A 27176-nucleotide genomic window follows, 5' to 3' on the forward strand; every position below is an offset into this window, starting at 1 on the left:
ATTGTTATCTGCTTTGCTTATATCACAGGTGAAGAAACTGAGGCTCTAATATATAAAATTACCTAATACCCGATACAATGAATTCACGACTAAAGGCAACTACTGAATCCTGATCGAAAACGAGGGGCTGAACTCTAGAAACCTGCCTATTCTAAAATGCTTTAACCACATACTCAAAGAAATCTGGAAAAGATTGGACCTAAATGTTACAAAAACAGCCAACAGAGAGTGGACTTCCGGGCCCTGAGTAAGCTTCCGGAATCAACAACAGGAAGACCCAATCAGAAGCTTTCTCCGGAAGCCAATAGGAGAGCACTTTACAAAGAGCCAATCCACGCGGCGCTGTCACTGTTATGGTCCTGTCAGGGCGCCGGCGTCGTGGTGCTTGGGCGGTCGCCACTGAGAGGACTTTGGTGGGGCAGTCTCGGGACAGCCCGGCGGCCCTCTGCGCTCGCCTTGGATCTGTGTCCCAGCCTCCCCTCCTCAGCTCGCAGGCCGCACCGTAACGCGAGCGTGCGGGTCCGCGTCGCGGCGGCCTTGGGACCTGGGCCCAGCTGCAGCCTTCTCCACCGCAGCGGGCTCGGAGGGGCGGCGAGATGCAGCCGCCGGGCCCGCCCCCGGCGTATGCCCCCAGTAACGGGGACTTCACTTTTGTCTCCTCAGCTGACGCGGAAGGTGAGGCTGCGCCCCGTTAGGGCGAGTCCCCGGGAGGCCGCCGGGGCCAGCGCGGTGGGGTCTCTCTCTGCGCAGGCGGTTGTGGCCGGGTGGGGACGGACAGGAAGCGAACTGCTGGTGAACCCAGCCCTCCTGAGGTCCAGGCCTTCGGAGAGGCCCCGAGTGGCCGAATCTGGATTCGGAGACCCGTCTCAAAAAAGTCAAGTCGCTCGGTCACCCTAGCTTTACCCACACTGTTTGGTGGCAGGGTTTGGGGGCGGCTTATTCACCTCTAGCAGACCCACGGAGCCCAAGGGTTTTATTTGTGAAATTACTCTGTTACCCAGAAAAGGGACGGTTAGATCGGTCGAGGGAAATACCGAAAGAATGAGAAGAAAGTTGATCTGTGTTCTGTTATCAACAGGGAACCTTTTTGCTGGGATTCGATTTGGCACTGTCAATCCAAATTTCCCTTAAGGAGTTAAGGAGTTCGTGGTTTTTATTGAATTTGATATAGTGCTTGGGGTCCCAGTTTTCCTCCCATTTTATAGTGTTGGACCTTGGTATTCAGATAAGTGTACCCATGTACACTTGAAACTTCGTATAATCCAACTAGATTTCCCCAATAGCCTTTGCAGATTTTCTTGTAGTGTTGGAGAAAGCACTTTTTACAGCACAGAAAAATGTTTTTCTTTTTTCCTCAGTTTCGAACTCATTTCCTTGTAACGTGAATCTTCCTCTGCTAGCCATTTTCAAATTTTACTTTTATAAGTCGTTGTGTATTTTTTATTGACCAGACTTACTACCTGATAGGAAAAAATAAATTAGTTTAGCTACAGAAATTTCAATCTAGAGAAGATCCTAAGTTTTCTTTAGAAATCTGATTTCTCAGTGAATATAGCTTGTTTTCTTTTTTGTTTGTTTTGTTTCCCCTGTTTTGCATTGCCTTAAAAAACTAGTAATAGTTATGATTTTAAAAATAAAATTTTTGTTTGTTTGTTGGAACCCAGGGGCACTTAACCACCAAACCACATCCCCAGCACCCTCCTTTTTTCATATTTTATTTAGAGACAGGATCTTAAGTTGCTTAGGACCTCACCAAGTTGCTGAGGTTGTCTTTGAACTTTCCATCCTTCTGCCTCAGCCTTCCAAGCTGCTGGGATGACAGGCGTGTGTCACCATGCCCAACTAAAAGTAAAATAAATTTTTATCTATCATAGGGAGCACAGCTGATACATTCCTTTTAAATTAAAATGGAACAACCCAAATTATTTAAATCTGTTTCATCTACATTTTGATAGCATAGTTGCTTATGGAGGAATATCTATTTTAATTTCCCAGATTTAAAAATATATATATTGATTATTAGAACCTGGTGTTTGTTCAGACTCATCTATCTGTGTGTGTGTGTGTGTGTGTGTGTAGATTTTTTTTTTCATGTCCCTCTTTCCCCAAGGAACCATCTTTCTTAAATACATCCAAGAAATCTGACAGATAACATATCTAGGCTACTCATTGAATTCATAATTTAAGAGACCTGGACATTGTACAGTTTAAATTTACAGAATACTTTAAGCATCCTACTCTTGATTTATGTAAGAATCCTGATGAGCTTTTGATTCCTGTATTTTGTAAAGAAACTGAAACCCAGGTTTAGTAACTTCTACATGATGGCTGTGGAATTAAAAGCTAGTCTTCTGTCTCATATTTCTTTCCAATAAACCATGAGCCTCTTATATGTTTATAGATTGAATAGTAGTGTGTCTGAAGTCTAGAAGAGTCCTAAATTTGCATCCTGGCTTTACCATATCTATGCAGTTTTGACCAAGTTACTTAACCTATTTCCTCATAAGCAAATTGGGCATAATAGTAGCCAAGAGCTCAAAAATTGTACAGATATAGAGCAGTTAGTACTATATCTGGCAAAGTTACATACTCAACATATGTCAGTAATGATGCTTCTACTTAGTGTTAAGTATACTACGACTTATTTTTTTATTGTTTTCAAATGTAAACATTTTACTCTCCCAATTCCAAGGGTTTTCTCTGGTTCCTACATACGTCATGTAAATTCTACTTTTCCCTTTTTTATGCTATTTCTGTAATCATAAATGTTTTCAACTTATAGATGATTTCAGTGTATACCTTTCCTTCCAGATTGTGTCCAAGTCTTTCCTTTTTTTTTTTTTTTTTTTTTTTTTGAGATGGAGTCTCACTATGTTTGCCCAGACTTGAAATCTGGGATCCAGTGATCTGACCACCTTAGTTTCTTGAGTACCATACCTAGCTAAAAGTGTCTTATTCTTAATGATACCCGTCCTTACTATTTGTCCACATTTAGCCTTTATTCTAAAACTTGCGTTGGTATTTTCTTTCCATATGTATATATATCCTGGTCTTCATACTTTAAATGCCTTTATCCTTTTTGTCCCAAAATTTAAGACTAAACTCTAATGTTCCTTCCTTGGTAAAATCTTACTTAACGGGGCTGGGGATATGGCTCAAGCGGTAGCGCGCTTGCCTGGCATGCATGCGGCCTGGGTTTGATCCTCAGCACTACATACAAAGATGTTGTGTCCGCCGAAAACTAAAAAAAATAAATATTAAAAAATTCTCTCTCTCTCTTTAAAGAAAAAATCTTACTTAACAATCCTTAGAAATATGAATTTTCCTAATATTTTCTATATACTAGCACCTGCCATAGAACCAAAAATATGTCACAAAAGTATTGCTTAATTAATAAATTATTTTTGCTTTTCTTTATATGTCATTAAAAGGAATATAAAATTTAGGTTATATGGGGCTGGGATTGAGGCTCAGTGGTAGAGCTCTTGCCTAGCATGTGTGAGGCACTGGGTTCAATTCTCAGCACCACATGTAAATAAGCAAATAAAATAAAGGTCCATCAACAATTAATAAAAATATTTTTAAAAACTTAGGTGATATAACTAAAATTGTAGTAGGTTTATAACTAGAGACTTCAGCAAAAATTCCAACTCTTAGGTTAGCTATATATGATAATGGATAAGTTAGTGTTGAGTATCTATAAGCTTCCATTTTGTCCCCTATAAAATGAAAAGCACACTTATAAGCAAGCTTTTGGGTGTGTGTGTGTGTGTGTGTGTGTGTGTGTGTGTTTTGAGAGAGAGAGAGATGCTAGGGATTGAACCCAGGGGCACTCTACACTGAACTACGTTCCTGCCTTTTTTTTTTTCTAGATAGTGTTTTCCTAAGTCGTTAAGGTTAGTCTCATACTTGTAATCCTTGTGTCAGCCTCTTAAGATTATAGGCATGTACCATCACACCTGACTAAAAAGTAAGATTCTTAAATACAAATTAAAAGAACATGAGTTGTTTGTGAATGAGTCAATAACTGAATGAATAAATAGGGAAATCCATACTGAATATTTAAGTCTGTGTTATAAAATACATCCAACAGCAACAATGAAAGCATGTGTAGCCTAGCATGATGGCACAAGCCTGTAATCCCAGCAACTCGGGAGGCTGAGGCAAGAGGATCGAAAGTTCAAGGCCAACTTCAGCAACTTAGTGAAGCCCTGAGGAACTTAGTGAGACCTGTCTCGAAATGAAAAATAAAAAAGGGGCTGGGGATGTGGTCAGTGGTTGAGTGCCCCTGGGTACTGGGTTTAGTGCCCAGTACCAAGAAAAAAGAAATGCGTGTATATAAAAGCAAGAATGTGACAGTATCACTTGTGTGTGTGTGTGTGTGTGTGTGAAGTATATGTAGAAGTCCTTAAGGCAATCTTTTGCTTTCACTTTTTACCAGAGAAGTAACTCTGTCTGGATTATGTCTACAGATCAGCTTTGGTATTACCTGATACTTAGTAATGCAGAATCTCCCTGAATCATAATTTTTATATATATATATATATTTTTTTTTTTTTAATATTTATTTTTTAGGTGTAGATGGACACAATACCTTTTATTTTTATGTGATGCTGAGGATCGAACCCCACCTGTGCTAGGCGAGCGCTCTACCACTGAGCCACAATCCCAGCTCCATAATTTATATTTTAACAAGGTTCCTTGGTGAGTCATAAACACATTGCACTTGAAAAACATTGGTTTTGGATATCATAAAAGATCAAAAGAGGAGGAAATTATTTCTAAGTAGATGATCAGGAAAAATTTAATGGAGGTGTTATTTTGACAAACTTAAGAGGACAATTAATATTTTTTACAGGGTGGAGGAAGGACCTCCATGTGCAAGGGACCATGTACAAGGAATTTCCTGCCAGAGAGAAATGGTCTAAGAAGATATATAAAAATTTCACTGTATAAAATGTACACTATAAAAAGTATGATACAAGCCAAGCATGGTGGGGCATTCCTGTAATCCCAGCAGCTTGGGAAACGGAGACAGGATTTCAAGTTCAAGGCCTGCCTTCGCAACTGAGCAAGGCTGTAATCAACTTAATGAGACCCTGTCTTAAAATTTAAAACAAAAGGGCGGGGTGACTGGGGATGTGACTTAGTGGTTAAAATGTCCCTGGGTTAAATCCCTGATACCAAAAGAAAAAAAAAAAAAAGTATGATACAAAAGAGAAAGTGTCAACTGCATGAAATGCTCAAATGGTCAAGAAGGTTTGCAGAGACAGATGAGGCATATTTTGATAGATAAATGGGAGTTCTTTGGATTAAAAAATGGTGGAAGAGCATTCACATAAGGACTATTTAAGGGCCAGGCATGATGGCACATGCCTGTAATCCCAGCAATTTGGAAGACTAATGTAGGAGGATCTCAAATTCAAGGCTAACATTGGCAACTTAGGGAGACCCTGTCTCAAAGTTTAAAAAAGGGGGGGTGGTGGTTGTGGTGCTAGGGTTGTAATTCAGTGATAGAGTACCCCTGGATTCAATCCTTAGTACTGCTCCCCCCACCCCTGGCAAAAAAAAAGCGAAGAAGACACAACTGTAGTAAATGAGGGTATCCTTGGGGTTAGATGCTGTGTTTTACTCACTGCCTAACACGAGCCTAGGGCATACAAACTCAGTAAATATTGAAAGAATAAATGACTATGTGATACTTTTTTTTAGTTGTTGGTGGACCTTTATTTTTGTATTTATTTATATGCAGTGCTACAAATCGAACCCAGTGCCTCACACATGCTAGGCAAACGCTCTACCACTGAGCTACAACTCCAGCTGCTGTGATACTTTTTGATTAAGATTTTGATTAAGTGCTGTGCTACACACTGAAGACAATACTAATTCAGCAGAAATTCAACAAAGAGTTGGAGAGAATGTGAACAGAAACAAAGATATTCTATTTATTTTGGGTGGGGGTCACCAAGGATTGAACTCAGGGACACTTATCCCTGAGCCACATCCTCAGCCCTTTTTATTTTTCACTAGGTGTGTGCCACTGCACTCAGCTAAATATCTTTGTGTCTGAACTGAAACATGCTTCTTTTCTCAAAAAGGAAATTTTTCTTCCTTTCATAGGATAAATCTTGGGCTGGGGTTGTAGCTCAGAGGTAGAATGCTTGTCTAAAATGTGGAAGGACCTAGGTTCAACCTCTAGTACCACAAAACGAAAAACACAAGCCTAGAATAAACCTCTACTAAGGTGTTGATTCCCATCTTTCCTTACCTCTTTTGGGATCTTTCTTTTCTGTATTTTTCTCTTTTAACATTTTTTGTTTCCTGTTTCTTCATCTCTACCATTACTCACAGATCCTTTTCTGATTAACAAATCCTTTAATTAAATCTACTTCACCAGTTTCTTATTTTTACAGCTAAACTGTCTCAATTATTTCCCGTTTTCTCAACATTTAATGGTCTCTACCACTCTGCTAGATTATCACTTGCTTCCTATCATATCATCTACAGAAGTATCTTTGCAATATTTCCCAGAGTGGAAATGGTTCTGTAATAACATAAATTTGGTAAATAATATATCAAACTAAGTTAAACAATGTCCTCAGTTCTTAGAGCCTTTAATATGCCATTATTGATTATGAAACCCTCAGAGTTGTATGCAGAGTTTTCCCAACTTAGTGAACATCATAAGCCATTTACGGGGAATATCTCATGGGATACAGATTCCACAGAATATGCATAAAGAAACATTTAGCCTATAAAATAAAAGGTTTGGGCTGGGGATATAGCTCAGTTGGTAGAGTGCTTGCCTTATATGCACAAGGCCCGGATTCAATCCCTAGCACCACCAAAAAAAAAAAAAAAAAAACCACACAAGTTTTATTTTGTTTTGTTTTTGTCTAACACATGCTTAAAAATTTTGTTCCTTTCTCCCACAACTTTTGGATAAAAAACTTTACACACATTAGTTTTCCATGCCTTTGTCCCTGCCATGTCTTTTTCATGTAATGACTTCTCATTCTTTTTTGCCTCTCCAGCCATTCCTTATGGACAAATTCAGGTTTCCACCTCTACGTACCTTCCTGATCACCTGTGTAGACCTCTTTACTCTCATGGCACCTATCATCAGTCATCAGTCAATAGTACTTATTGTCCTATAGTGACAAAAGGATGTACTTGCTTTACAGTGCTAGAAGTATTTTGTATGATATCCCAGTTAGGTTTTTTTTTTTTTTTTTTGTACTGGGGACTGAACCCAGAGCTACTGATCTACATCCAAGCCCTTTTCTTTCTTTCTTTTTTTTTTTTTTTTTTTGAGAAGTCACCCCAACTGGGCTGGGGATGTGGCTCAAGCGGTAGCGTGCTCGCCTGGCATGGGTGCGGCCCGGGTTCGATCCTCAGCATCACATACAAACAAAGATGTTGTGTCCGCTGAAAACTAAAAAAAAATAAATATTAAAAAATTCTCCCTCTCTCTCTCTCTCTCTAAAAAAAAGAAGAAGAAGAAGAAGAAGTCACCCCGACTGAGCTTAAACTTGCAATCTGTCTACCTCGGCCTTCCAAGTAGCTGGGATTACAAGTGCACACCACTGTGCTTGGCTCATTTAGATTTTTATTGAGATATAAATCACATACTATAAATTTTACCCTTTTAAAACATACAATTCCACAGGCCTTGGTGGCACACTCCTGTAATCCTAGCATTTTAGAAGGCTGAGACAGAAGGATCACAGATTCAAAGCCAGCTTCAGCACTTAGTGAAGCCTTGAGCAACTTAGTGAGACCCTGTCTCTAAATCAGAAATAAAAAGGGCTGGGGATGTGGCTTAGTGGTTAAGCACCCCTAGGTTCAATCCCTGATACCAAAAAATAAATAAAAATAAAGCACACAGGGCTGGGATTATGGCTCAGTGGTAGAGTGCTCGCCTAGCACGCACAAGGCACTGAATTTGATCCTCAGCAACACATTAAAAATAAATAAAAATATTATGTTAAAAAAAATAAAAAATAAAAATAAAGCATGCAAATCTATGGCTTTTAGTTATTTACAGAGTTGTATAACTATCATCATTATCTAATTCTAGAATGTTTTTTTAAATATTTTTTTAGTTGTTGGTAGACATTTATTTATGTGGTACTGAAAATTGAACCCAGCGCCTCACATATGCTAGGCAAGCGCTCTACCACTGAGCTACAACCCCAGCCCTAATTCTAGAACATTTTCATTACCCTATTTGTAACTTCCTATTCCTCCTTCCTCCCAGTACCTGATATCTACTAACCTACCTTCTGTCTCTGTGGTTCTGCTCTAGAAATTTCATATAAATGAAATAATATAATATGTGGCCTTTTGTGTCTGTCTTATTTTGTTTAGTTAATGTTTTTAAGATTCATCTATGTTGGGCTGGGGTTGTGGCTCAATGGTAGAGCGCTTGCCTAGCATGTGTGAGGCACCTGGTTCGATTCTCAGCATGACATATAAATAAATAAATAAAATAAAGGTCCATCAACATCTAAAAAAAAGATTCATCTATGTTGCAGCATGAATGAGTAACCTACTTCTGTGGCTGAATGATATTTTATTATTTGGATATACTGTCAACTAGATTTTAAACTCCTCCAACTATCTCACTGTTTTGTAATACTCTCAAGGTGTTGATAGGTTGATTCATTGATGTTAAAAATGAGGAAGGCAGGCTGGGGTTGTGGCTCAGTGGTAGAGCGCTCACCTTGCACATGCAAGATCCTGGGTTCGATCCTCAGCACCACATAAAAATAAATAAGTGAAATAAAGGTATTGTGTCCAACTACAACTAAAAAATAAATTTAAAAAATGAGGAAGGTACTAAAGTAGAAACAACTTAACGTTTGTGATGTAGGTCCCCTTGCCAAAAAACAGGAATTTGTCTTTAGTCTTTTTTTTTTTTTTTTTTTTGGTACCAGGGATTGAACCCAGGGGTGCTTAACCATTGAGCCATGTCCCTAGCCCTTTTATTTATTTATTTATTTTGAGACAGGGGCTCACTAAGCTGCTGGGCCTCACAAAGTTGCTGAGGCTGGCCTTGAACTTGCCTCAGTCTCCTGAGTTACTGGAATTACAGGTGTGCACCACCACACTTAGCTTCTTTCCCTCAGTTTCTTATATTTAATTGGTCATAAAATGATTACAGAACATCTCCAGAATAACTAATTCATCTATTTTTCTCTCTCTACCAATATTGCCTTACTTCAAGTTTTCCATCTTATCATTTGTAGACTTTTCTCTAGCTTCCTGACCATCCTCTTCCCTCTTAAATCAGTGCTCCATAGCATAACTAAGAGGATGTTTCCAAAATACAACTCTAATTTTATTTGTTGGCTTCATTAAAAGCCTTTAATGTCATTTCTTGATTTTAGCTCTTTGGAGCTGTTTATGCTTCCATTAATTGATTCATTCAAATCATTGTGTACATCCACAAAACTGGGGTCATAATTAGAATAAGATATATTCCTGGGCTGGGGATGTGGCTCAAGCGGTAGCGCGCTCGCCTGCCATGTGTGCGGCCCGGGTTCGATCCTCAGCACCGCATACAAACAAAGATGTGTGTCCGCCAAAAACTAAAAAAAATAAAAATTAAAATTCTCTAAAAAAAAATTTTAAAAAAGATATATTCCTGCTTATATAATTGTGCCATAATGGACTCTACTGTCATGTATAACTAAAATGAATCAATAATATTTTAACAATTTATTTGGGGCTGGGGTTTGGCTTGGTGGTAGAGTGCTTGCTTAGCACATGTGAGGTACTGGGTTTGAACCTCAGCCCCACATAAAATAAATAAAATAAAACTATTGTGTTCATCTACAACTAAAATTTAAAAAAATAATAATAATTTATTCAATCAGCACACACAGTTATTTGTTGCCTGCTTTGGGCCAGGCACTATTGTAAATGTTTGATATATAGAGAGAAAAACAAAATAACATAAATCTCTGTATGGTCTCTCCCTTCATGAAGTTTGTACACATTAATGAAATAATCACATGAGTATGTAATTATAAACAGTGATAATGCTATAAAGGAAAAGTAGGGGGAACTGAAAAGAACCTGTAGACCAAGGACAAATTCCTTAATCATATATATCTGGGAACCAAGAAATGAGTGACAGTTTAATTATCTGAGGTTAGAAGAAATTGCCTGTTCCAAAATCCCTAAGGCAAAAGGGATCTATGATCATTTGAAGGATTGAGTCCTAGTGTGATACAGCATAGGACCTGAAGTGGGAAAGGGAACAGAAAATGGGTCTTGAAAAGTAGATGGTTGATTCAAAAAAGCAGTGGAAGGCTACTGAAAGATTTTAAATAGAAGAATGAAAATTCCACTTCAAAAAGAGACTTCCTAGTATAGTATAGTAAAGAGTGGATTGGCCTGGGTATGGTGGCATGCATCTGTAATCTGAGTGAATTAGAAGGTTGAGGCAGAAGGATTACAAATTCAAGGCCCACCTGGGCAACTCAGCAAGGCCCTGTCTCAAGGACAGAAAAAGAAAAGGGTTTGGGATGTAGGATAGTGGTAGAGCATTTGCCTAGCATGTGCAAAAACCTAGTTTCAATTTCTTATAGTACCACAAAAAAGATTGGATAGGAAGGAAACAAGACTAACTAGGGAGAGAGAACAGGCCTACACCATTATAATGCACGAAGGAGTTAACAATTTGTACTAGGTTGTTGCTGGTAGTGGAAATGGAGAAGAGTGGACCATTTCAAAAAATATTTAGAGGTAAAACATAGTCTACATTGGGGAGTATGCAAAAAAAGGGAAATTATCGAGGATACTCAAGCTTCTAGCTTACAATGCTGGATAGACAGTAGTAGTATTACCATTTGCTAAATTAAAGTGGAAAAAGATTTGAGAGATCTCTGTTTATGAATATTGAATTTTATATGACTTTGAGGTAGCTACAAGGAAATGTTGACAATTGGCTGTATAAGTCTAGAGAAGAGGACTCCTCAGTACATTGCATTTTGAGCTCAACTGTGCCTCATTACCCCTATATAAGAATGATAATGTCTACAGCTCACAGTGTATTAGTGTGATCAGTAACTTGTAGACATGCTAATTCAATAGTTATTATCAGTACTCTTAAGTAAACAGTAATTTTCTGTTGATCTGTTATCTGGCCGTTTACTTCATACTCTTTGTTTGAAGTTCCTCCCCAGAAAGGATATCAACTCTCTTTTTTTTTTTTTTTTTAGAGAGAGAAAGAATTTTTTAATATTTATTTATTTATTTATTTATTTATTTATTTATTTATTTAGTTTTTGGTGGACACAGCTTCTTCTTCTTCTTCTTTTTTTTTTTAATGTGGTGCTGAGGATCGAACCCAGCGCCCCGCACATGCCAGGCAAGCACGCTACCACTTAAGCCATATCCCCAGCCCAAGGATATCAATTCTAATACAGATTACTAGTGTAGAATGAGCAATCTTCAGTTTCTCTTTTAAGAAGTTTCTTGCTTTTAAAAAAAAATTACATCCGGTTTTATCACAAATATTTTCTCCATGATATGCCAAGTGTGAAATATGATATACATAATAAATCCAAGAACAGCTTTTTTTCCTATTTGAAAACAAAATTATCTAGTAAGCCTTTCCTTGTGGGGGGAGTAGTTATGCCAGGTTTACTTTTTTTAATATTCTTTTTTTTAAGAGAGAGAGAATTTTTTTAATATTTATTTTTCAGTTTTTGGTGGACACAACATCTTTATTTTATTTTTATGTGGTGCTGAGGATCGAACCCAGCGACCTGCGCATGCGAGGCGAACGCGTTACCGCTTGAGCCACATCCCCAGCCTGCCAGGTTTACTTTTTTAAAAAAAGTAATCAATTTCTTTTTTTTTTTTATAAGTTTTAAAACAAAGTAGTACATAAATATACAAATATGATAAAATTGCACAAAACTATACATACACATAATGAGTGCATATAAAACTGGCAAAATCTGAATAAGATCTTTGGATGGTACCAATGTCAATGTTCTATCAAATTAGGGTAATTTAAGCCGTGCAGGGTGGTGCACGTCTATAATTCCAGTGTTTAGGGAGGCTGAGGCAGGAGATTTGGATTTCAAAACCAGCCTCAGCAATTTAGTGAGATACTTAGCAAATCAGTGAGACCCTGTCTCTAAACAAAATATAAAAAAAGGGTTGGGGATGTGGCTCAGTGGTTGAGTACCGTGGGTTCAACCTCAGTAACAAAAAAAAAAAAAAAAAAAATAGGGTAATTTGATAGTTCCATGAGATGGTACCATTAGGGTAAATTGATGAAGGGTACAGATGACCTCTTTGTATTGTCTTGGCAAATTCTTATGAATCTGTAATTTTTCAAACTGGAAAAGAAATCAGACTGCAATCAAATTTCTATTAATTAACTAGTTTATGCTAAAATGAGATTTAATCTTTCTATATAGTCTTAGGAGATTTAATTTAGTTAACTTTAATATTACTTACATGGAAGTGCATCAACAGCCAGGAACAGTGGTGCATGCCTATAATTCCAGTGACTTGGGAGGCTGAGGGAGGACGATTGTAACTCTGAAGACAGCATTAGCAATTTAGTGAGACTCAAAAAACAATTAGTGAGAACTTGTCTCAAAATAAAAAGGGGTGGGGATGTAACTCAATGGTAAAGCATCCCTGGGTTCAATTCCCTAGTACCAGAAAAGGAAAAGGAAAGCATGCACCAACAGTATTAAATAGTAAAACAACTAAAACCATCAGCAAAGTAGTATGAATAAAATAACCTGGATGTGGGTCAGTGATCGAGTGCCTCTGAGTTCAATTCCTGGTTCCATCCCCTGCCCAACAAAAAAAGATTCACATATTTGCCTTGGTTTCTAATTTGTCCTCTTTTCTCCTAAGATCTCAGTGGTTCCATAACATCCCCAGATGTCAAATTAAACCTTGGTGGAGATTTTATCAAAGAATCTACAGCTACTACATTTCTGAGGCAAAGAGGGTATGGCTGGCTTTTGGAAGTTGAAGATGATGATCCTGAAGATAACAAGCCACTCTTGTATGTAAAAACAATATGTATTTTTGGTTTTAAGAGCTAGTCTGTGGAATGTTTACATTTTTTCATGTTATTCAAACACGATGGAATATCTAACTCTTTTTGGTCAAAAGCAATAAGAGTTTGCAATTTTAGTAGAAATTTTAAAAATACAAACAATAATTAATCTATTGAATGTAAAAAAATTAAAAGAATAATAATCCTGCATCACATGTATGCACATATGCATGTACACAAATGTACTCTATGCTTACCATGCTAACTCAATTGCAGTCTCAAAAAATAGAATTCTTGGGCTGGTGTTGTGTTTCAATGGTAGAGTACTTGCCTAGCACTTGTGAGGCACTAGGTTCAATCCTTAGCACCACATAAAATAAGTAAATAAATATAGTGATTTTTAAAAATAATTTCTGTTGAAATTCAGGTTTAAAACAAATTAAATTTCAAAAAAAAAAAATCCAAAATCTCTCATATAGAAATTCTAAAGTTGCCACTGGGAGAACTCTAGAAACTCTTCACTTTTCTTCACTTTTCTTGAAATTTTGTGATTGTCATCTGGGGGAAAAAGTGAAGAAAGTAATAATTTTGGAAAGAAGATCTTATACCTTCGTAAAATTGAGGCATTACTAAATTATTCTTTGTATTAATTATCGATAGATTAAGAACTAAACATCCTATTTTTAATATGTTACACAACATCAAATCTAAGATGCTATGGATTATAAAATGTAGTTACTTTTCACATTAATGAAAAGTACAGTGTTCAAGACAATACAAAACTGGGACATCAAAGGACTGTTTCTGGGCCAAGAACATAGATTAGCAGTGGAGCAGTTGCCTAGCATATGTGAGGTCCTTGGTTCAATCCCCAGTACCACCCAGAAAAGTTGTCTTGTTGTAAAGGTGAGTGAAAAATAACCTGTAACACAGAAAGTGACATCAAGGAAATTTGCTTCAGTTTGTCACTGAGTGGAATGCTGGAAGACAAAATTTCCTCTAATAACAAACTCCATACTGGTCCTCCTGTTAGGTTTATAGTTTGAATTATCAGTATGGTCCCAAAAATCTTAAGCAGAAAAATTAAAAGTTGTCTTAAACTCCTCTAGGAGACTGACTAAAGTAAGACATATAAATGGAAGCACATGGTTTCATTCCAGGCTAACAACAATTACCAGATAGCAGCAATTGTGAATTCTATCCCAGCTGTAGAAATGATGAAATGTTGAAACATCTCTAAAATTAATTGGGATATTTCACATTAGAATCAATCAGTGAAATATAGTACTTCAAATGCAAATGTGTTGTTGACCTTTGGGTATAATACTGTCATATTTAAACTTTTCTTATATTCTTTTGCAACTTAGTATTCAAAACTGTGTGTCTTTTGTGAATTTTTATTTTGAAACTATAGGGAAGAATTGGATATCGATCTAAAGGATATTTACTACAAAATTCGATGTGTTTTGATGCCAATGCCATCACTTGGTTTTAACAGACAAGTGGTGAGAGACAATCCTGACTTTTGGGGTCCTCTGGCTGTTGTTCTTTTCTTTTCCATGATATCATTATATGGACAGTTTAGGGTAAGTATATCTTATTTTGTAATAAATTCAAAAAATTCAAAACTTAAATATAGACAAATATTAACTTAATTATTATGTTTGAGTAATGCTTTATCTTTGCCCAATATTTCTCACTGTGCATTCCTAAAGTTGTTCTGTAATTAAATAAGTGTATCTTAGATTAATGCTTTCTAAATTTTTCCACATCATCATTCACACAGAAAGTATTAATATTTGTATGACTCATTGGAGTAAATGTTTGGGACTGCTCCCAGTTGACCAGAAAGGCCAGAAAGACTGCCCATATCTTTTTTTATTTCCCTGTGGCATGAAAAGTTTGAAATGTGATATACAATCATTTTTGTATCTTTTATTTACATTTTTCTGTTTTTTTAAGTGAATTAAATAATGACAAGGATTCCATCAGTATTTTTTTTCATTATTACTGGTATTTTAATCACTTTGTCTTCAAGTCTTTGTTTTGAGTACAATATAAATATTATCACTCTCATTCCCAGTAGTAAGGCTTTAGAGAAGTAAAAAGTAACTCTACCATAGTGGATTGACATTGAATTGATTTCTTGCTACTGTAGCAAATTGCCACAAACTTAGTTACTTTAAACAACACAAATGTGTTCTTTTATCATCTGGAGGTCTGGAGTCCACAATATGTCTCAAAGGGCATTGATGGATCTTACATGCAGCAATTATTGCTGTAGTATTTACTGACTAATGAATTCTTTATTTCCTTCATTCCTTCCACATTATTATTGGGAATTTTCTAAGGAACAGCTATCCCTCTTTTCTATTATGTAATTATTCAGTTATTTATGTCAGTATGAACTCATGGGTATTTATTTTTTCTCTAGTATATAATCCAGTATCATTTACTTTATTACATAAATTGTTTCAGTTTTAGCCTTTGGAAACTCCTTCATGTTGCCCTCTGTGTTCATACTTTTTGAGCACTTCCTTTCCTGTGATCCCACAAAGTGTTCCAGGCTAATATTATATATTTCTGCAAGTAGCTTCAATGTTTGGCTTAATGGAAGCTGAATTTTAAGATCTGCTTTCTATATTCAATCTGTAATGTTACATTGTTTTCTCTGCTCCTGACCTAGAAGCACCATTTCTCTAAGGAGTCTTAGTTCCTTTAATTACAGAGTATTTAGAAACTAAGTAATCAATGAGTTTTTGTCACTACTAGGGTGTTACTTCCAGACCTCCTAGAAGACAGAGCTTTAAATGTATACATGTATCATTAAATTAAATCTGAGCAGTTAAAAGTGTCTAAAATGTCTTCCTTGTTCTACTTGGATAAATATGTAATTAATCGAAGTCTTAAGTATTTCTAGAGAAGATTGGCAACGTATTTTAGAAATGAATTTTCCTTGCAGAATACCATAAACCATGAAGTTAGGAGTGAATACTTCTTTTTTTCTTTTTTATAGTTATATTTTATCATATGTCTTAAAATGTTGAAGTTTTCTTAGGCAATTGATAATTGCTAAATTTTCAATTTGGTTATATAATTGTATTTCACATTGCATTCTTTCTAAGTTCTGACACAACCTATCTATGACCTGAAATTGGGTATGACAAACTATCTTTAATATAGTAGAGAACTGAATTCCTGAAAAGTTAGCAGTTTTATGTGGTACAAAGATATTAATTATGTGAATTTTTCCCCCTTGAGGTGGTCTCATGGATTATAACCATTTGGATATTTGGTTCACTGACAATTTTCTTGCTGGCCAGAGTTCTTGGTGGAGAAGTAAGTTGTTAATTTTGAAAGTACCCTTTGTTTTTTATGGTAAGCTTTATTTTTGATACTGCAGATACCATTATATTCATTATAATTACTTTTAAGTTATATTAGTTCCTTTAAGATTTTCAATATCTGAAATGTCTTTCTTATTCTACTACTTGGATAAATATGTAATAAGAATAAGCATACTCAGTAAATGTTACAAGGAATGAAGAGAAATGGGAAGATGCCATATCACTGATCAAATAATATGTAGTTTTTTGGGGAAGAATACAATTTATTTTCTTACAGCAGTTTTCAAGTTTGTTCATAAGTTAGTTCTCAGGTTGCCACAGAGATTTCTTTATGTGTGTTATATTTATCAATATTTTCCATGTTAGAAATTAAAATAATTTTTTAAAAATTATAAAATAATTTAAAATATTTGTTTTATTTCAAGCTAACAATAAACCAACTATAAACAATACATTTTGAAGAAAATTAACTATCTTTTTCCTAAACAAAACAGTGAGAAGAGTAGCATTGCTTTAGATTTTTGCAAGTAGCTTCAATGTTTGGCTTAATGGAAGCTGAATTTTAAGATCTGCTTTCTATATTCAATCTGTAATATTACATTGTTTTGATTAAAGTATGTAAAGAAAATAAGAATTCATACAGATAAATAATTGGAAAAGAGGGCTGGGCCATAGCCCAGTGGCAGAGTGCTTGCCTAATACTTGTGAGCCCACTGGGTTTGATTATTAGCACCACATAAAAATAAACAAATAAAATAAAGGCATGCTGTTCATCTATAACTACAAAAGAAAATTAAATTTTAAAAATTGGAAAAAAATGTTTTAATAGCTTTTTCAGATAATTGTGGGTATTCTTTTCTGATACTGCACCAAAACTTAACTACTTAGTTTCTTTAAAGTTGCAGTAAGGAATCTCAAATTTTATCTATGAACTTTTCATACTGTGTTTACTTTGAATGAATCTTTATTCCCTGTGTATGATTTTGGACATAAGAGAAAAAAACATCATTAGTTCACTGAGTTTTTCAGATATTTTTAAATGTTGACCATTTAATTGGGGATTGAACTCAACTATACTTTGCCACTGAGCTATATCCCCAGTTCTTTTTATTTTTTATTTTAAAACAATATTTTGCTAAGTTACACAGGCTAATGTTGACCTTGCTATCCTTTTGCCTCTGCTTTTCAAGTACATGTGATTGTTCGTGTGTACCACTATGCCCACCCAAAGTTTTTAAAGTTCATATTTTTGCTGCAACAATTTACTGTTAAGTTTTTATTAATGCAGCAGATACACTTTATTAATTTTCAAAAGCATGTTTGCTGTAACAAGTCTGAATAACCATGGTTTCTCTGTTCTTTGAAGTAAAAATGATGTTCCATGGAATAAGGTTTTTTTGGGGGGTGGGGGTGGGGAGGTATCAGGGATTGAACTCAGGGCCCTTTGACCACTGAGTCCCATCCTAAGCCCTGTTTTGTATTTATTTATTTATTTATTTTTTAATATTTATTTCTTAGTTTTTGGCGGACACAACATCTTTGTTTGTATGTGGTGCTGAGGATCGAACCCGGGCCGCACGCATGCCAGGCGAGCGCACTACCGCTTGAGCCACATCCCCAGCCCTGTTTTGTATTTTATTTAGAGACAGGGTGTCACTGAATTGCTTAGCACCTCGCCGTTGCTGAAGCTAGCTTTGAACTCGAGATCCTCCTGCCTCACCTCCCAAACCACTGGGATTACAGGCATGCGCCACTGCAACTGGCCGCAAATAATGTTTTATTATTATTATTTTTTAGTAAAATTTTTTAGTTGTAAATGGACACAGTATCTTTATTTATTTTTTTTATGTTGTGCTAAGGATCAAACCCAGTGCCTCACCCTAACCCTAACCCTAACCCTAACCCTAACAAGCGTTCAACCACTGAGCTACGACCCCAGCCCTATTACTATTATTTTAAGAATTTTGATCTTATAATCTTTTAAAACAGTCTCTGAGATCCCCAAGGGTCCAGAGGCTATTTTGAGAACCTTTAGCAGTTTATTCTGCAGAAAGAGTAAAACAGAGGAGATGCCAAAGTTATAATATGACTCATCAGGCTGACTCTATGAATAGCAAATGTTAAATGCAGAAACATTAAGCTGTCTTCTTTTTTTAATATTTATTTTTTAGTTGTAGTTGGACACAATACCTTTATTTTATTTATTTTTATGTGGTGCTGAGGATCAAACCCAGGGCCTCAAGCATGCCAGATGAGTGCTCTACTGATGAGCCACAACCCCAGCCCCAAGCTCTCTTCTTATATTTGATAGTAATATAAGAAGTTTGTTACTTAGTAAGTTTGTTACTTAGCTCTAGTTGATTTGCTTTCCAACTTCCAAAATTATGTTGCTATTATCTTGTATCCTCTTCTTTTCTTGTTCATTCCTCTTATAAAAAGAAGCCTCAGGATAGGATATAGCTCAGCAGTAGAGTGTCCGCCTTGCAGTATATGAAGCCCTGGGTTTGATCCCCAACACCTGCAAAAAAAAAAAAAGTCTCTTTTTTTTCCCTTCCCATTGAATGGAGTTTCAGGAGGGAATAATATTAGATGTAAGTATATAGCAACATCTATGAAGCTTTTTCATTCTACATATGGAAATCCTAATTCTAATAACACTTAAAATGATATTTTATTATTTTAAAAATTTTTTTAGTTGTAGATGAACATAATACCTTTATCTTATTTATTTTTATGTGGTATGGAGGATTGAACCCAGTGCCTCACACATGCCAGGCAAGCACTGTACCACTGAGCTGGAACCCTAGCCCCTAAAATTATATTTTAATGTATATTTTTCTTATATCCTGGACAAACGTAGTCTATGTCTATGAAAAAATAGATATCACTAAAATTGTTTGTGTGATTTAAGAGTTAAGAAACCTTGATCTTAATTGAATTTCATCAGTTACCAGCTTTGCTTTCCCGAGTACAGTATTTGGTCTAATCAAGAATCAGTTTCTGGGGCTGGGGATGTGGCTCAAGCAGTAGCACGCTCGCCTGGCATGCGTGCGGCCCGGGTTCGATCCTCAGCACCACATACAAACAAAGATGTTGTGTCCGCCAAGAACTAAAAAAATAAATAAATATTAAAAAAAAAAAAAAAAAAAAAAAAAGAATCAGTTTCTGGGGCTGGGGATGTGGCTCAAGCGGCATGCGTGCGGCCCGGGTTCGATCCTCAGCACCACATAAAAACAAAGATGTTGTGTCCGCCAAAAACTAAAAAATAAATATTAAAAATTCTCTCTCTTAAAAAAAAAAAAAAAAAAGAATCAGTTTCTTAGCCAGGTATGGTGGCGCACACTTGTAATCCTGGTGGCTGGGGAGGTGAGGCAGGAGGTTAGGGATTTCAAAGCCAGCCTCAGCAAATTCATGAGATCCTAAGCAACATAGTGAGACCCTGTCTCTAAATAAAATACAAAAAGGGCCAGGCACAGTGGCGCACGCCTATAATCTCAGCGGTAGGAAGGCTGACGCGGGAAGATCATGAGTTCAAAGCTAGCCTCAGCAAAAAGTGAGGTGCTAAAAAACTCAGTGAGACCTTGTCTCTAAATAAAATACAAAATAGGATTGAGATGTTGTTCAGTGGTCATGTGCCCCTGAGTTCAATCCCTGGTACCAAAAAACAAAAAGGGTTGGGGATGTTGCTCAGTGGTTAAGCGCCTCTGGGTTCTCCCTGGTACCAAAAAATTTCTTCATAATGGAACAATAATGCATACTCATAGAGTTGTTTCTTAATTTGATCTTTACAGTTTGAAGGCCTCTGTCAGAACTTGGTATATAGAATTCACTAATATTTTTCTCTTCAGTCTCTCCTGGCTGCCCTCCCTCCCTTCTGGTCTGCATTTGTCACATCTAGCTTCTCTGGGCCTTGGATTTTTCATCTAACTAAGTTGTTTGTTGTGCCTTTAATCCTCCACAATTTAGGGAAAGTAGAGACAAAGTAAAATGTAGATATATAAGGAAGGTGGTTAGATAAATAATCCTGAAACTCAAGAGAGAAGTAGGGCTATAAATATAAATTTGAGTATCATCAGCAAATGTTAACTGAAACCAAGGTGGTTGGTGCTAGGGCCTAGGAACATTGCAGAATATATGATAATTTGAAATATATTGGGTATGATACTTTTTGATTTCTTATTAATTCTCACACTTATGTAAGTACAATGAATATTTTATGATTAATAGTGATTAAAATGAGTATCTTGATTTCTATTATATTTATTTAAAATTTTGAAAATCTACAGGTTGCATATGGCCAAGTTCTTGGAGTTATAGGATATTCATTACTTCCTCTCATTGTAATAGCTCCAGTACTTTTGGTGGTTGGATCATTTGAAGTTGTGTCTACACTTATAAAAGTAAGTTATGTGGTAATGAATTACATGAAGTAGTTTATTGTTTTCTAGTAAAGCAAAAGTTTCCTAATCCTCTAAGACTGTGATAATCTAAAACTGTTTCTCAGTTTGTATAAATATGTCAAAATAGACTCATATTGTTATGTATAACTAAAAAGGATAATTTTTTTTTAAAAAAATTAAAGAATAGTAGTATTTTGGAAAAGAGAACGTCCTTTAATAATCATTGGGTATTAAAAAGAGAGAACGTCCTTTAATAATCATTGGGCATTTTGAGCCGGGTGTGTTGGCACATGTCTATAATCCCAGTGGCTCAGGAGGCTGAAACAGGAGGATCACAAGTTCAAAGCCAGCCTCAGCAATGGCAAGGCACTAAGCAACTGAGACCCTGTCTCTAAATTAAAAATACAAAATAGGGCTGGGATGTGGCTCAGTGATCGTCATTGAGTGCCCCTGAGTTTAATCCCCATTATCAAAAGAAAAAAAAAAAGGAACGTGCATTTTGGAACCAATCAGTTCTGAATTCAAATCCTGTTTCTACATGATTTTTTTACCTTCTAGTCTTCTGAAGGTATCTTAACTTTTCTTATTCTCAATTTGTTCATACTAATGGGAATCTCTTTTTTCTTTTCTTTTCTTTCTTTTTTGGTAGCGGTACTAGGGATTGGGCCTAGGGGCCCAATCTACTACTGCGCTACATCCCCAACTCTTTTTATCTCTCTCAGTTGCTGAGTAAGGCTGGCCTTGTAATGTTCCTGCCTCAGCCTCCCGTGTCACTGAAATTATCGGCCTGTGTCACTGCACCTAGCAACACTGGATGTCTTAACAACTAGTTTTTAAGGATTTGTTGTGAAGATTTTAAAGTATATAGATGCAGTGGTTGGCACACAGTAGGCACTCCAAGGATAACTGTTGTTACAGATATACATAAGATTATTTTGAGATCATCTTTCTATGTTCAAACTGTTTGAATACTTCAAACCAAGAAAAGCTTCGTTTCCTCTACATTCTAACCCTGAAATCTTTTTTATCTAATTGGCATTATTAGAATTTAGTTTAAAAATCTTAGGATTCAGCAGCAAGCCTCATGCTGGCATTTAATTATTCTATCTTTATGAACTTTACTAAGTCATTTAGGGTTACTTTATGCCATGTTTTCTTTTACTTGGTTAATCATGTTTGAATATTTCTAAAACTACTTAAAATTACTAAAAGTATTGTCACTTTTAGTCATTAGCTCTAATGAAAGTTGGTCCTTAATATTTTTTATACAACATATGAATATATCATAAAATAGAAATATCTTTTGAAAATATCATTTAAAATTTAGAATAAAATCAGGTCTCTTAAAAAAATTTTTTTTGTCAGTACTGGAGATTGATCCCCAGCCCTTTTTATTTTTTATTTTGAGACAGGGTATTGCTAAGTTGCTGAGGGCCTGGCTAACTTGCTGAGGCTGGCTTTGAACTTAAAATCCTCCTGCTTCAGCCTCCAGAGTCACTGGAATTACAGATGTGCACCACTGCACCTAGCTCTTAAAATTGTTTTTAAACTTCAGATTTTTCTTTGCTAATTTTTTCCCCTAATCATTTAATCTTCTGTGGATATAGTGGACTATTATACACGTTTCTAATTTCAGTCCAGTTAATTCTAGGATTACAATACAGTTTAATCTACGAGCATTAATTTTAACATTTAATTCCTATAATACATTATCTAACCATTTATAACAAAAAAGTCCTGATATATAAATGCAATTTGATCATAATTTTACTTTATATATTTCTTTATATCTTCCTGTACGCTTCAGTTGTTTTGTGGGTATTTTTTTTTAATATTTAAAAAGCATGGTAGAAACTTGGACAATCCCAAGTATGTTTCAGTCAGTTTTCCAATATCTTATTATTATCATCATCATCATCATCTTTATTTATTTATTTATTTATTTATTTATTTATTTATTTTTAAGAAAAACTGTTCTAGTTCTCAACTGAAGTCAATTTTTTCCCCCAGGGATGTTTGGAAATATCTAGAGGCATTTTTGACTATCATAGACAGGAGGAGGTTATTGGCATGGTGTGTAGAGGGCACATGGTAGGCAGAGGGCAGGACAGCTCTGCATAACAAAGAATTATTTGGCCTAATTGTTAATATTGCATGTTTGAGACACTCTGGCTAATGCTGTCTGTTTCTATTATAGTATCCTTGATTTTTCGCCTTATTTTTTGTTATAAAATGTCTAAAGTGACTAAGCCAGGCAAAGTAGACATGCCTGTAATCCTGGCTGCTTGGGAGGCAGAGGCAGCAGGGTCACACATTTGAAGCCAGCCTGAGCAATATAGCAAGACCCTTTCTCAAAATGGGCTTGGGAATATATTTTTTTTAAATCTGTTCTCCTGCTTTTTAACAATTTTCTACCTCTTGAGGGTAATTTTGTTTAAGAATTTGGCCCAATAACTTTTTCAAAAATTGGCTTTATCAGGATTGGGGACTGGCTCAGTGGTAGGGCATTTGCAGTAGACACCCCAAGTGATTATCATGATATACAGGTTTCATTTTTTTAAAAAGACCATCTCATGGTTAAGGAACAGAGCAAGGATGAACATTCTTAATGTTTTTAATATTTTTAGTTATTGTTTACCACAATTGGTGGTTGATTTTTTAAAATATTGTAAACATTATTTTTACTCTATGATAACCAAAAAGGTATTTGATTTGCTAATGTGCTGCCTTTTGTCTTTCTTTTCTTCCTTTTTCTTTTTTTTTAAGCTGTTTGGTGTGTTTTGGGCTGCCTACAGTGCTGCTTCATTGTTAGTGGGTGAAGAATTCAAGACCAAAAAGCCTCTCCTGATTTATCCAATCTTTTTATTATACATTTATTTTTTGTCTTTATATACTGGGGTGTGATCCAAGTTCAGTCATGAGTAGAAAAAGACAATGTTACATTTGTATGTAGGCTGGGAATTCTTGCTGAAGGGATTGGAAAAAAACGTTGCTGGTAAACTTTCACGTTTGAGATGAAAAGGAAGGTTTAAGATCTTTTTACAACTATTTTTTGTATGTAATTAAGCAGTTACAGTTATCTGGGATTTTTTGGTCAGAATTCTAAACTGTTTGATTCTTCATATTCCAGTGAATAAAATATGAAAGCATTGTGTTTTTAAGATTGTGTTAATATTCACCTAAAAACTTGTGCCAAAAGCACCTGACTCGGCAATTGTATTTCACTTGAAGGATAAATTTGACAGCATCCTGATAATCTAAAAGTGCAATGTTTTTTTTAACGAGTTTTCTCCTGCATCACAGATCCTGTAGATATATATTTATATTTATACATATATATTTATGAAATAATTCTTATTATTCACAAAATATATTTCTGAATAGCCTAAAAATTAAAATATGATGCTTAAACTTTTCTTCAATTGGCCATAAATCTTTTTTATTTAAAATTTAAAATTTGTTTTTTAAATTGTATGTAATTTTTAAAATAATAGCTGCTGATGTAGACTTGATTTGTGAAAGTATGCTTTTAAAAACCATTTTGAATGTCTTAAACATCTGACTTAAAGTTTCTGTTTATCTTTCTGACCAAAGGAACAAGAGCATATGGCATTCATTAAAGTTATTAATATATAGAAAAACAATGATATTTATAGCATCAGTAAATATTTTTAAGTGATACTCCTAAATCAGAGAAGTACGGGAAAAAGACATAAAATCTTGTGGTCCTGAGCAATGTTATATGAAGTAGAAAAAAATAAAATGTTTCCCAGCTGTGTGTTTTGTTTTATAACACCTTGTCCTGTATTACTTGATATTTTAACAAGTATCAGGCACGCTCTAACAAATGTACAATTTTTTTCTAAAGGAAATATTAAGAAATTTTTATTAGTGAAATTTTTGTTGTAAATAATTCATAGATTTTACATATATCTTTAATATTTGTAAATCAGATAAAATACTTTGGGCTGGGAATGTAGCTCAGTAGAGCACTTGTCTAGCATGTATTCAAGGCCTTGGGTTTGAGCCCCAGCACCACACACACACACACATACACACACACACACACACAATTTATTTATGTCCATAAAATAGCAAATGCCTACTAACTATCAGCAAATTATTGTATTTTCCTTTCTGCAGTTAACCTGGAAGAGTTAACTGCTGTCCTCAAAATGATAACATGGTTATCTCTTGGTATGTGTTCCTTTAGCAAACTTATTCATCAGGAAATATCCAGCACTTTGGAATCAAGCCTGCACATTAGCAAGGTATCAAGCCCATCTTTCTCCCTTTCCCCAATCCCTCAAAAAAAAAAATGTTTATTTAATTAATTTATTTAGTTTTTGGGTGCTGGGGATTGAACACAGGACCTGTACTTGCTAGGCAAGCACTCTACCATTAAGCTATACCTTCAGCCCCCAGAAAGTTTATTTTAAACTAGGAAAAATGTAGAAAAGGGGGTTTAGGAAAACAGATTAAAAACACCAGAAACGTAAAGCTTCTAGAATTTAAAACAATAAGTAGTAAGAAAAGATGTATGACTACGGAAGTAGCAATTGTAAGATAAGCATTTGTCATGCTTAGAAATTCGTGAGGTCAATCCTTTGTTACAGTGTGTTTTTTGGTGTTCATAGTGTTGACTCTTGGAATCTTCCCCCAAAAGCTTAGAGGTCAGGACCAGGTCAGGGATATTTCAGACTACCTCTATCAAAAAACAGTTTAATTTTTTAAAATTATCATTGCTTTAAGATGTGCATAGAATTGGGGGTATAGCCCAGTGGTAAAATGCTTGCATCACATGGATAAAGCCCTGGGTTCAATCCCCAGAAACCCGAATCCACCCAAAAAATGATTTACATAAAAAGTTCACTTGGGATGGGGTTGTGGCTCATTGATAAAATGCTCACCTAGCACGTGTGAGGCTCTGGGTTCAATCCTCAGCACCACATAAAAATAAATAAAATAAAGGTATTGTGTCCTACTACAACTAAAAAATTGAATATTAAAAAAAAAAGTTCACTTATGGCCTGGTGCAGTGGTACACGCCTGTATTCCCAGTGGCTTGGGAGGCTGAGGCAGGAGATCTAGAGTTCAAAGCCAGCCTCAGCAAAAGTGAGATACTAAGGAACTCAGTGAGACCCTGTCTCTAAATAAAATACAAAATAGGGCTGGGGATGTGGCTCAGTGGTTGAGTGCCCCTGAGCTCAATACCCAGTACCCACCCCCCAAAAAATTCACTTATGGATCATGTTTATACCTAAAGATATAGAATAAAATTAAGTAGTCATGTTCTACAAACAGTACTTTAGGGCTGGGGATATAATTCAGTTGGTAGAGTTCCTGCCTCACATGCATGAGGCCCTGGGTTCAATTCCCAGCACTACCAAAAAAAAAAAAGTAGTTTACTAAGATCTCTAAAATTTTATGAGCCATTATAAATCCTTTATATCTAAAGGCCTACAAGACTGTTTTATATATAATAGTATGTCCATTTCTAAAAAAAAAAAAAAATTCCCCCAAATTAATATCTTAATATGTAGTTCTAAATTAGTAAAAATTTGTATTAACGTAAAATACAAAGTAGATTTTTATTTAAGTATTGTTGAAAATGTAATCATTTTTTACTTCTTTTTTTGACAGTTCTGGGGATCGAACCCAGGGGCACTCTACCATTGGGTTATATCCCCAGCCACCTCGCACCCTTTTTCTTGTCTTATTTTGAGACAAGAGTCTCTCAAATTTGCCCAAACTGGCCTTGAATTTGCTATTCTTCTATCTTAGCCCTTCTAGTTTCTGGGATGACAGGCAATGCACCCCTGTACTTTGCTTAAAATTTTTGATGTAATAAAACATTGAGCCCGGCATGGTGGTGCATGGTTGTAATTCCAGCAACTCAGAAGGCTGAGGCGGGAGGATCACAAGTCCAAGGCTAGCCTCAGCAATTTAGCAAGACCCTAAACAGCTTAGTGGGACCCTCTCTCAAAATAAAAAGTAAAAAGGGCTGGGGTATACCTCAGTGATAGAGTCTTTACCTAGAATGCCCGAGGTCCTGGGTTCAATCCCTAGCACTGGGGGAAATTTTTGAATAAAATAAAAACAGTTCATATTCCACAAAACTAGTTGAGTATTTTTAAATGATAGTTATTTGGTTTTTACATTATTATTAGTGCACATTTTAGCTATTCTATGTCTTCAGGAACTTGTGACACTTTTGTTTTTAAAATAAAATCTTACTCCAAGATGCATACAGTGGTGCATGCCTGTAATCCAAGCTATTCAGGAGCCTGAGGCAGGAGGATCACAAGTTCAAGGCCAGCCTGGGCAACTTAGTGAGACTGTCTAAAAATTTTAAAAAGGCTAGTGATATAGCTTAGGGTACACTGT

The 27176-nt window shown here is 35.7% G+C and overlaps 1 protein-coding gene across 1 annotated transcript; it reads left to right on the forward strand.

Moving 5' to 3' along the window:
- The first annotated feature begins 343 nt into the window (after nucleotides 1-343).
- Nucleotides 344-24582, forward strand: Yipf4 (Yip1 domain family member 4). Its single transcript, XM_046441600.2, has 6 exons — nucleotides 344-675; nucleotides 12895-13048; nucleotides 14457-14628; nucleotides 16304-16381; nucleotides 20676-20789; nucleotides 23556-24582. Exons 1-6 carry the CDS (start codon nucleotides 597-599, stop codon nucleotides 23691-23693), a joined length of 735 nt encoding a protein of 244 aa, XP_046297556.1. The 5' UTR covers nucleotides 344-596; the 3' UTR covers nucleotides 23694-24582.
- Nucleotides 24583-27176: the final 2594 nt, after the last annotated feature.

Source organism: Marmota monax, unplaced genomic scaffold, assembly GCF_021218885.2.
Source record: "Marmota monax isolate L192 unplaced genomic scaffold, Marmota_monax_Labrador192_F-V1.1 WCK01_AAM20220418_F8-fsc00010, whole genome shotgun sequence".
Lineage (NCBI taxonomy): Eukaryota > Metazoa > Chordata > Mammalia > Rodentia > Sciuridae > Marmota > Marmota monax.